Source organism: Chiloscyllium punctatum, chromosome 20 (genome assembly GCF_047496795.1).
Source record: "Chiloscyllium punctatum isolate Juve2018m chromosome 20, sChiPun1.3, whole genome shotgun sequence".
NCBI lineage: Eukaryota > Metazoa > Chordata > Chondrichthyes > Orectolobiformes > Hemiscylliidae > Chiloscyllium > Chiloscyllium punctatum.
The window spans coordinates 71,376,560-71,389,524 of NC_092758.1; the positions used below are offsets into that span (position 1 = coordinate 71,376,560).

The 12,965-nt window shown below is 48.4% G+C and overlaps 1 protein-coding gene across 1 annotated transcript in view; it reads right to left on the minus strand.

Annotated features, from left to right (window-relative positions):
* The window catches only part of LOC140492189 (hexokinase-1-like), a 30,046-nt gene extending 17,516 nt beyond the window's left edge, over positions 1 to 12,530 (minus strand). The window contains exons 1-5 of the mRNA XM_072591049.1: positions 12,237 to 12,530; positions 11,549 to 11,697; positions 8,564 to 8,680; positions 8,305 to 8,400; positions 7,579 to 7,678 (exon numbers count right to left, since the gene is read on the minus strand). Of these exons, the coding sequence (XP_072447150.1) occupies positions 7,579 to 7,678; positions 8,305 to 8,400; positions 8,564 to 8,680; positions 11,549 to 11,697; positions 12,237 to 12,444 (670 nt within the window). The 5' untranslated portion in view covers positions 12,445 to 12,530. The remainder of the gene's footprint in view (positions 1 to 7,578; positions 7,679 to 8,304; positions 8,401 to 8,563; positions 8,681 to 11,548; positions 11,698 to 12,236) is intronic.
* Positions 12,531 to 12,965: the final 435 nt, after the last annotated feature.

Here is a 12,965-nt window from a genome sequence, read left to right on the forward strand (position 1 = left end):
CCAAAACCCATTATCACCCAACACTCACAGCCCAGTGTCACCCAACACCCAAAGCCCATTATCACCCAACACTCACAGCCCAGTATCACCAACACCCACAGCCCATTATCACCCAACACTCACAGCCCAGTGTCACCCAACACCCATAGCCCAGTGTCACCTAACACTCACAGCCAATCTCACCCGACACCTACACCCAGTGTCATCCAGCAACAATATCCCAGTGTCACCCAACACTCTCAGCCAATCTAACCCAACCCACAGCCGAGTGTCACCATACACCCACAGCCCATTATCACCCAACACCTACAGCCCAGTATCATCGAACACCTATAATCCAGTATCACCCAGCACTCACAGGCAATCTCTCCAATGCCCACAGCCCAGTGTCACACAACACCCACAATCCAGTATTACTCAACACCCACAGCCAAGTGTCACCCAACACCCACAGCCGAGTGTTCACCCAACACCCACAGCCCAGTGTCACCCAATACCCACAGCCCCATATCACCCAACACTCACAGCCCAGTATCACCCAACACCAACAGACCATATCACCTAGCACTCACAGACCAGTATCACCCAACACCCACAGCCAATCTCACCTAACACTCACAGCCTAGGGTCACCCAACACCGACAGCGCAGTGTGACCAACACTCACAGCACAGTATCACCCAACACTCACAGCTAATCTGACCCGACCCCTACACCCATTGTCATCCAGCAACAACATCCCAGTGTCATCCAACACCCACAAGCCCATTATTACCCAACACCCACAGCCCATTATTACCCAACACTCACAGCCCAGTATTACCCAACACTCACAGCCCAGTATCACCCAACACCGACAGCCCAGTATCGTCGAACACCTAGAGCCCAGTATCACCCAGCACTCACAGGTAATCTCTCCAACGCCCACAGCCCAGTGTCACACAACACCCACAATCCAGTATTACTCAACACCCACAGCCTAGTGTCACTCAGTACCCACAGCCCAGTGTCACCCAACACCCACAGCCCAGTATTGCCATACACCCACAGCCAGGTATTACCCAACACCCACCTCCCAGTGTGACCCAGCACCCACAGCCCAGTAACACCTAACACCCATAAACCCCTATTATCACCCAACATCCATAGCCCAGTGTCACCCAACACTCACAGTCAATCTCCCCCAAAACCTCCACCCAGAGTCATCCAGCAACAACATCCCAGTATCACCCAACAATCACAGCCAATCTAACCCAACCCACAGCCGAGTGTCACCCAACACCCACAGCTCAGTATCACCGAACACCCACAAGTCAGTATAACCCATCACCCCAGCAGCCCAGTGTCAACAACACCCACAGCCCAGTATCACCCAACACTCAAAGCTCCATGTAATCCAACACTCAGAGCCCCGTATCACCCAACACCCACAGCCCCACGTAATCCAACACTCAGAGCCCCATATCACTCAACACCCACAGCCCAGTATCACACAGCACTCACGGGTAATCTCTCCAACGCCCACAGCACAGTGTCACACAACACCCACAAGCCATAATCACTCAACACTCACTGCCCAGTGTCACTCAACACCCACAACCCAGTATCACCCAAAATCCACAGCCCAGGATCACCCAACACCCACAGACCAGTATCACCCAACACCCACAGCCCAGTGTCACCCAGCACCCACGGGTAATCTCTCCAACACCCACAGCCCAGTATCACCCAACACCCACAGACCAATATCACCCAACACCCACAGACCAGTATCACCCAACAGCCACGTCCAAACTCACCCAACACTCATAGCACAGTATCACCCAACACTCACAGCTAATCTGACCCAACCCACAGCCAAGAGTCACCATATACCCACAGCCCATTATCACCCAACACTCACAGCCCAGTGTCAGCTAACACCCACAGCCCATTATTACCCAACACTCACAGCCCAATATCACCCAACACCTACAGCCCAGTATCACCCAACACCTATAGCCAAGGATCACCCAGCATTCAACAGGTAATCTCTCCAACACCCACAGCTCGGTGTCACACAACACCCACAGCCCAGTGTCACCCAACACCCATAGCACAGTGTCACCTAACACTCACAGCAGTGTCACCCATCATCCACAGCCAATTGTCACGCAACACCCACAGTCCCGTGTCACCCAACACCCACAGCCCAGTGTCAACCAACACATACAGCACAGTATCAACCAACACTCACAGACCAGTATCACCCAATACCCACAGCCAATCTCACCCAACACTCACAGCCCAGGGTCACCCAACACTCACAGCACAGTATCACCTAACAATCACAGTACAGTATCACCCAACACTCAGAGCCAATCTAACCCAACCCACAGCCGAGTGTCATCGTACACCCACAGCCGATTATCACCAAACACTGTCAGCCCAGTGCCACCCAACACCCACAGCCCATTGCCACCCAACACTCACAGCCCATTGTCACCCAACACTCACAGCCCAGTATCACCCAACAACCACAGCCCATTACCATCGTATACCTATAGCCCAGTATCGCCCATGCACTCACAGGTAATCTCTTCATCGCCCACAGCCTAGTGTCACATAACACCCACAATCCAGTATCACTCAACACCCACCTCCCAGTGCAACCCAGCACCCACAGCCCAGTAACACCCAACACCCACAACCCCTATTATCACGCAACACTCATAGCCCAGTGTCACCCAACACTCACAGCCAATCACACCGCACACCTACACCCACTGTCATCCAGCAACAACATCCCAGTATCACCCAACACTCACAGCCAATCTAACCCAACCCACAGCCGAGTGTCACCCAACACCCACAAGTCATTATAACCCATCACCCCAGCCCCGTATCACCCAACACCCACAACCCAGTGGAACACAACACCCACAGCCCCATATCACCCAACACTCACAGCCCAGTATCACCCAACACCCACAGCCCAATATAATCCAACACCCACAGCCCCGTATCACCCAACATCCACAGCCCAGTGTCACCCAAGACCCACAGCCTCATATCACCCAACACTCACAGTCCAGTAGCACCCAACACCCAGACTAGTATCACCCAGCACTCACAGCCCAGTATCACCCAGCATCAACAGCCCAGTGTCACCCAACACCCACAGACCAGTATCACCCAACATCCACAGACCAGTATCACCCAACACCCACAGCAAATCTCACCCCACACTCACAGTCCAGGGTCACCCAACACCGACAGTGCAGTATCACCAATACCCAAAACCCATTATCACCCAACACTCACAGTCCAGTGTCACCCAACACCCAAAGCCCATTATCACGCAACACTCACAGCCCAGTATCACCAACACCCACAGCCCATTATCACCCAACACTCACAGCCCAGTGTCACCCAACACCCACAGCCCATTATTACCCAACACTCACAGCCCAGTATCACTCAACACCCATAGTCCAGTGTCACCCAACACTCACAGCCAATCTCACCCGACACCTACACCCAGTGTCATCTAGCAACAATATCCCAGTGTCACCCAACACTCTCAGCCAATCTAACCCAACCCACAGCCGAGTGTCACCATACACCCACAGCCCATTATCACCCTACACTCACAGCCCATTATTACCCAACACATACAGCCCAGTATCAATTAACACCCACAGCCCATTATCACCCAACACCTACAGCCCAGTATCATCGAACACCTATAATCCAGTATCACCCAGCACTCACAGGCAATCTCTCCAATGCCCACAGCCCAGTGTCACACAATACCCACAATCCAGTATTACTCAACACCCACAGCCAAGTGTCACCCAACACCCACAGCCGAGTGTTCACCCAACACCCACAGCCCAGTGTCACCCAATACCCACAGCCCCATATCACCCAACACTCACAGCCCAGTATCACCCAACACCCATAGACCAGTGTCACCCTGCACTCACAGACCAGTATCACCCAACACTCACAGCCAATCTCACCCAACACCCACAGTCCAGTATCACCCAACACCCACAGCCCAATATAATCCAACACCCACAGCCCCGTATCACCCAACATCCACAGCCCAGTGTCACCCAAGACCCACAGCCTCGTATCACCCAACACTCACAGTCCAGTAGCACCCAACACCCAGACTAGTATCACCCAGCACTCACAGCCCAGTATCACCCAGCATCAACAGCCCAGTGTCACCCAACACCCACAGACCAGTATCACCCAACATCCACAGACCAGTACCACCCAACACCCACAGCAAATCTCACCCCACACTCACAGCGTAGGGTCACCCAACACCGACAGCGCAGTATCACCAACACTCACAGCCAATCTCACCCAACACCCACAGCCCAGTATCACCCAACACCCACAGCCCAATATAATCCAACACTCACAGCCCCATTTCACCCGACATCCACAGCCTAGTATCACTCAACCCTCACAGCCCAGTGTCACCCAACACCCACAGCCCATTATTACCCAATACTCACAGCTAATCTGACCCGACACCTATACCCATTGTCATCCAGCAACAACATCTCAGTATCACCCAACACTCACAGCCCAGTGTCATCCAACACCCACAGCCCATTATTACCCAACACTCACAGCCCAGCACTACCCAATACCTACAGCCCAGTATCATCAAACACTTATAGCCCAGTATCACTCAGCACTCACAGGTAATCTCTCCAAAACCCACAGCCCAGTGTCACACAACCCCTTCAATAAAGTATCACTCAACACCCACAGCACATTGTCACCCAACACCCACAGCACATTGTCACCCAACACCCACAGCCCAGTGTCACCCAACACCCACAGCCAGTGTCACCTAACACTCATAGTCCAGTGTCACCCACCACCCACAGCCCAGTGTCACCCAACACCCACAGCACAGTAATACCCAACACCCACAGACCAGTATCACCCACCACCCACAGACCAGTATCACCCAACACCCACAGCCAATCTCACCCAACACTCACAGCCTGGGGTCACCCAACACTGACAGCGCAGTATCACCAACACTCACAGCACAGTATCACCCAACACTCACAGCTAATCTGACCCAACACCTACACCCATTGTCATCCAGCAACAACATTCCAGCATCACCCAACACTCACAGGCAATCTAACCCAACCCACAGCCGATTATCACCCAACACCTACAGCCCATTGTCACCCAACGCTCATAGCCCATTGTCACCCAACACTCACAGCCCAGTATCACCCAACACCCACCTCCCAATGTGACCCAGCACCCACAGTCCAGTATCACCCAACACCTTCAGACCAGTGTCACTCAACATCCACAGCCCAGTATCACCCAACAGTCACAGCCGATCTCACCGACACCTACTCCCAGTGTCATTCAGCAACAACATCCCAGTATCACCCAACACTCACACTCAATCTAACCCAACCCACAGCCAATTGTCACCCAACACCCACAGCCCATTATCACCCAACACTCAGAGCCCAGTGTCACTCAACACCCACAGCCCAGTATCAGAAGAAAGCGAGGACTGCAGATGCTGGAGACCAGAGTTGAAATGTGTGGTGCTGGAAAAGCGCAGCAGGCCAGGCAGCATTCGAGGAGCAGGAGAATCGACGTTTTGGCCATAAGTCTTTCTTATGCTTGAAACGTCGATTCTCCTACTCCTCGAATGCTGCCTGACCTGCTGCGCTTTTCCAGCACCACACTTTTCAACAGCCCAGTATCACCCAGCATTCACAGGTAATCTCTCCAAGGCCGACAGCCCAGTGTCATACAACACACACAGCCCAGTGTCACGCATCACCCACAGTCCAGTATTACCCAACACCCACAGTCCAGTACCACTCAACACCTACAGCCAATCACCATACACCCACAGCTAGGTATCACCCAACACCCACAGCCCAGTCCACAACCCACTATCACCCCACACCCACAGCCCCGTCCACAACCCACTATCACCCCACACCCACAGCCCAGTGTCACCCAACACTCTCAGCCCAGTGTCACCCAACACCCACAGACCAGTATCACCCAATACTCATAGCCAATCTCACCCAACACCCACAGCCCAGTGTCACCTCACACCCACATCCCAGTGTCACACAACACCCACAAGTCAGTATAACCCAACATTCACAGACCAGTATCGCACAACACTCACAGACCAGTATCATCCAACACCCAAAGCCCAGTACCACCAATGCCTGCAGCTCAATGTCACCATACACCCACAATCAATCTCACCCAACACCCACAGCCCAGTGACACCCAAAACCCACAATCAATCTCACCCAACACCCACAGCCCAGTGTCACCCAACACCCACAGCCCAGTGTCACCCACCACCCACAGCCTAGTATCACTCTAAACCCACAGTCAACCTCACCCAACACCCACAGCCCAGTATCACTCTAAACCCACAGTCAATCTCGCCCAACACCCACAGCCCAGTATCACCCAAAACCCACAGTCAATCTCACCCAAAATCCACAGCCCAGTGTCACCCAAAACCCACAATCAATCTCACCCAACACCCACAGCCCAGTGTCACCCAACACCCACAGCCCAGTGTCACCCACCACCCACAGCCTAGTATCACTCTAAACCCACAGTCAACCTCACCCAACACCCACAGCCCAGTATCACTCTAAACCCACAGTCAATCTCGCCCAACACCCACGGCCCAGTATCACCCAAAACCCACAGTCAATCTCACCCAAAATCCACAGCCCAGTGTCGCCAACACCCTCAGCCCAGTATCACCCAAAACCCGCAGCCCAGTATCACCCAACACCCACAGCCAATCTCACCCAACACCGACAGACCAGTATGACCCAACAGCCACAGCTAATCTCACCCAACACCGACAGACCAGTATGACCCAACAACCACAGCCCAGTCTGACCCAACAGCCACGGCCCAGTATTGCCCAACACCCACAGTCCAGTATCACTCAACACCACAACCCAGTGCCACCCAACCCCCAACGCGCAATCGCACCCAACACCCACAGCCACGTGTCACCCAACAATCACAGCCCAGGATCACCCAACACCCACAGCACAGTGTCACCCAAGACCCACAGCCCAATGTCACCCAACACCCACAGCCCAGTATCAGCCAACACCCACAGCCCAGTATCACCCAACACCCACAGCACAGTGTCACCCAACACCACTGTGCAATGTCACTGAACACCCTTCACTCAATGTCACCCAATAGTCATTGTCCAATATCAACCACAGCACAATGTCTGATATTGCCCAGAAAGTAACATCCATCACTCACTGTCTTTCGCCTGGCACCCGCTGCTCATTAAAGTCAAGTGCCCACTATCTGGTGTCACCCAATGTTCAAAGGCCAGTGTCACTTACAGCCTTATGGTCCCCAGCATCCTTGGATCAGTGTTCCCACATTCCCACATGCCCACAAGCCACAGGACTTGCAGCCCAGCACTCCTCAAACACCTATTGTTTGATTCCTGAGCTTTGACTAATCTGTATTATCAATCATTCCTTGCACTCTAGGACACATTCAAGCCAACACTCACCTACAATGAGACCAATTTCACACTTTGGATCCTCATAAGCACATGACATCAGTGTCCCAACAGTATCATTTATAATGACAGCTACGTCCAGGTTGAATTCCTGCAAAGCACACTTATTACAAGGAAAACATCATCCAATTACCAGAGAAACATATCAGTCATACCAGAATAGTGGGTCAGTGAGTTACCCGTGTCAGTCAGTTACCAGGTTAGTCAGATAGCAAGGTCATTCCATTACAACTTAGTCAGTTATCAGGATAGTAGATCAATCAGTTAGCAGTTCTGTAAGTTATTGGGTCCGTCAGTTTGCATGTCAGTTAGTTACTGTGTCTATCAGTTAGCAAGTCTGCCAGATAATATGTCTGTCAGTTACCAGGGTTAGACAGTCAGTTATTGGTGAGTTGCCAGGGTCTGTCAGTTACTAGGTTAGTCAGTTCTTAGGTCAGCCTGTTATCAGTGTAGGCAATCAGTCAGTTAGGAAGGTCAGTCACTTACTGGACCAGTTAGTTACCAGGTCAGTCAGTTACAAGGGTAATGGATCAGCCAGTTAGCACTGTCAGTCAGTTATCGGGTCAGTCAGCTACCAGGGTGGCTGGTCAGTTAGATATCGGGTCAGTCAGTTACCAGGATGGCTGGTCAGTTAGATACTGGGTCAGTCAGTGACCAGGGTGGCTGGTCAGAGAGTCTGGGTCTGTCACCCTGAGCACCTGAACTGAAAGTTATTACCTGCCGACGTTGAATAGCTTCTCGCAACAGCTGTACGACATCCTTTCCTACACAGTCTGGAATATCGAATCCCTTGGTCCAGTTTAGCAGGATCCCCTACAGAGTCGAGCAGAGTTGAAATTAATTACAGCCTGATCTGAAATGTGATGTTCACCAGCCTAGAGGGTGTATGTAAAGCTCTGAATATAATTTGATACAGGTCGGAATGTACTGAGTGAGACAGAATTGAGGCAGACACATCAGTCACTTGAGCTCTCACCTGATCTAGGCCAGTCTGTTGGTAGGGGAAGGAGAAAGTGAATCCAAGAGGAGGAGGCTCCTTGATGTTTCGGTTTGACAGGAACTTTATGATACAGTCCACAATGTAATCAAAGAGCTACAAAAGAGCAGAGATTAGTCTGTCCCAGAAGCAACATAAAGACAGCTCCAAACAAAATGAATCACCTCAGCATGAAGCCAATGCAAATCATCAGTCATTGGATTATTTTGCAAAAGGAAGTGTTTGTCCAAACAAATGGTTACTTGACCCTAAAGAGGGATGTCTTGAGTTCTAATGAAGAACCAAGAAATGTTCATGTTGTAATCTTATTTGAGTTTTGTCAGGACAGGATGGAACATGAAGATTATTAAACATATATTTTGCATAATTACACAATCAATGTATTATCTTTTTCTATCTTTTCCTTTGAATTGTTTTTCCTAAATTTTGTTCAGAAGAAAAGGCAGCAATCTGTTAATATCTAATCCTGTTAGTACGATGTTAAATTCTTAGATACTGAAGGGAACAAGCATATTGGGAATTAATTAGTTAAATTTCCACTGTGCAAACTTAATGATGAAATAGGGATGTCAAAACCATTTTGTTAGATAATGGATGCCCTGATCAGATAATTTCTTACTGTATAATACTCAAACTCAACTCCTGGTCCTGAAAAGTCCCTCCAATTATCCTGGAAAAGTAAGATATGCCAAAGGTTTTAGGTACCAGGGAATTTAGTTCTTTCATGCTGCTACTTTGCAGTTGAAAAAAAGGGTTCTTGTGGTATAGTGGTAGTGCCCCTATCTTTGAGCCAGGAAGCCCAAGTTCAAGTCCCACTTAGTCAGAGGTTTGCAACAATAGGTTGATTAGAAAACATTTTACAATGAATTCATCCCCTCACTATCATAACCAGTTTTAGACCCTTCATCCAATTAAAACATCTTGTCAGTATCTGCCCTGCCAAGCTCTCTTAATAAGATATAATCACATTCTTAGAATCATAGAGTACAGCAGAGTGTTGTGGCCCATCAAGTCTGCACCACCAGAGATACATATGACCTTGATATGTAGCCTGATAGCCTTGAATGCTACAATATTTCAAGTGCTCATCCAAATAATAAGGTTGTGAAGTTTCCTGCCTTGTCTATACTCCACACGATGCATTTTGATATGACATGGGGTAAACCCTCCTGCTTAATTTTAACCCAGCAACCAGAAAGGATTTATCCCATGCAGCAATCTGTGAAAATTCGATAGGCCAAGAACTACGTAAAGTAAAAGTTAACAACTTTATTTCTTAAAGTATAACAGAAAATAATTAACTAACAACTATTTACAATTCTTTTCTCTAACCTATCTTTTACCTTCCCTTCTCTAATACTAGTCCAATAAAACTCCAGATTACGATTTACGAAACAAAACTTCTTATCTCAAATCCATGCAGCTTTGATTTCCTCTGAATTCTAGTCTTCTTTTCTCCTTCTTAGGGATTTCTGCTTCACAGATTACTGATTGATAAAGGTATCTTTTAAGAGAGCTAATTTTCAGGCAGTCTTTTTACCTGCTAGGGCTCGGCTGTTCTCCTCTCAACTATTCAATTTTCCCTGGTCTTATATCCCCAAATCATTGGATTGTGTCATTGGCCTTTAAGATTGTCAATATAAACAATTCAAACTGGTTTGGAAATTGGTATTTTTTGGGGGTATAATTTACCCTGAAACTGATTGACCAAATTCAAATCTGTTTTATCACTTCCAGGCAACCAGCTAATTTAGCTTTTGACCAAGTATTACGTTGTTACCTTATTGAGAATACTTGATGTTGTGTCAAGTAGCTGTACCAGCTGTGAACTCTCTTAAAGGTATAGTACACCCACATCTTCATAACAATTTCACATCTCCACCTTCCTCTGGGAAAGAAGGTTTCTCCTTAAAACCTCTCTGCAAGGCACTGACGCCTGCATTCCACGAGTGAATAAAAAACATACCACACCAGAAACATTTGAGTTGTGGAGAAACTACCTGACAATGGTCCTTAGAATGGTTGAGCTGCAGTTTGCTTCAGGTTGGTAGGAGCAGTGCAGCTAGAACCATCCAGAGCCAAAAAAAATCTTTCTCCCTTCTCTCTGTCTGAGTGAAAAGATAAAATGTAAAAGAAATGTCAAAGAAGGAATTCTAATAGATTAAAAGTCTGATGTCCACTTGATCAATTCTCAAATCAAAGAATTTGCTTGACATAATGTCATAATTGCTAAAATCAAAGGCAATTTTATTGAAGTCAGCCATTATTACTGTATTACTCACATTACATAAAGCTCTAATTTCCTGATGTATACTGCGCCCAACATTCTCTCTACTATTTCTATAAACAAATCCCACAAACATTTGCTTCTGCTTTCTGTTTTTCGGTTTTGTCAGAACTGATTATCTCGATCCTTCAATCTTATAAGGATCATTCTTACAAGGAGAGGTTGAGTAGTTTGGGCCAACATTAATTCAATTTAGAAAAATGAGAGGAGATTGGATTGAATGCTACAGGATTCTGACAAGGCTTGACAGAGTGGGTGCTTCCTCTCAAGTGAAAGTCTCGAACTAGGAGGCACAGTGTCAAGATAAAGGATCACCCACTTAAGGTGGAGGTGAGGAGACATTTCTTCTCACAGAGGGTCTTAAGTCTCTGGAATTCATATCCTCAAAGTGTAGTGGCATTTAGTGTAGGGTCAAGGCTGAAATTCAATAATTTTGATTGATGAGGGAGTCAAGGGTTGGGGAGTCAGTGAGAAAATGGAGTCAAAAGTGCCACAGTCTTCCTCATTGGCAAAGCAGGCTCAAGGGGCAGAATGGTCTACTGCTGCTCTGAATTCTTTAATTTTAATACATTACTGGTTGAATACATCTCTTGTCATTGGTTCCAGTAAATTACTGGTTTGATGTTATTGATCTCCAGTCAGCTAATTAACAGCCATGACGTTGTTCTCAGGAATACCTGCTGTCCCGAAGCCTGCATCAGTTTGTGGGGGATTCTGTAACTCTCAGACACCATGTGCTCAGCATCTTCACATGCAGAACCAAACCTCACCAGTAAGACTCGAAAATTAGTGCCACCAAGGTCCAAGGCCAGGAAGCTGCCATTTACTGGAGATCAAAGAGAGAAATTGAAGTCTGTACCAACTCTGGGTCTGCATCTCTCCTCCACCCATTGCCAGGGTCATGGGTCAGCTCAGAGTCCCTGAATGCAGTGACCAACCCTAGGCCTTGCTCTCCGATTGGTTGCACCAGCCCAGATATGCCCACTACCCTCAGATCATGTCCAGATCACTCTGACCCTCTCAAGCACCCTTACTCTCTCTCAATCATCCTCAATGCTTCAAAAATCCTTGATCACCTTCACCTCCTTGACCTCCTTGACCACCCTCAATCACCCTTACTGCCATCACCCTCAGTCCTCCTCAATTATCCTGATCCCCTCAATCATGCTCACCGTCTCATCACCTTCACTTCCCAATGATTGCCCTCTCTCACCGCCCCAAATCACAGTCTGTGTTGAACCAATGTTGGTTATGAGTTGACAGGGTAAACTCTCCCCAAGTCCCTGAACAGAATTGCTCTTTGCTCCAGCATCATCCATTCCTCAGTCTCATCTGCACCATCTCCTCAGGGTGGCTGGAACTCACCTTTACCAGCAGGCAGTGAGCGTATGAAGGTGGGCAACATGCGGACCGATGCCTCCTGGTAAGTGTTTCTGCTCAGGCCTCTCTCCATTTCCTCCCTCAGCCTGTGCATCACCAGATGTAGCTGCTCCTTGCTCACTTGGAACAGACTGAGGATTCGATCAACCTCAGGGTGCACAGTGGTATCTCCACAGCTCATGGTCATCACCATGAAAGTGGCCCAGCTGGAAACGGGGAATCTAGATCCTCAGGCTGTAATCCGGTGTCCTGTTTGTGCAGGCAGCTATCAGGTTGTGTGAGAACCTGGAACACAAACAAGGTTTCAAACCATTTCTTCAACAATAACATCGGCTGCATGACTGCATTACCAAAGAGGCAGTTGTAAGAACCTTTCACTTCCTTTGTTCTGAACCTGGATTAGTACATGGGAGTACAATGTGGTAACCATTCCAGAAACTTGGTTGAGAGAAGGGCAGGACTGGCAGCTCACCATTCCAGGGTTTACATGCTTCAGGCAAAATAGAGAGGGATATAAAAGGGTGGAGAAGTTGCATTACTGGTTAAGAAAGATGTCACAGTTGAACTAAAAGAGCACATTTTTGAGGGAGCATCCAAAAAGGCACTATGGGTAGAATTCAGGAATAAGAGAGGTGTAATGACTCTGAAAGGGTTAAACTTTAGGTCTCTCAATAGTCAGAGATAGAGGGACAGATATGTAAGCAGATCACAAAA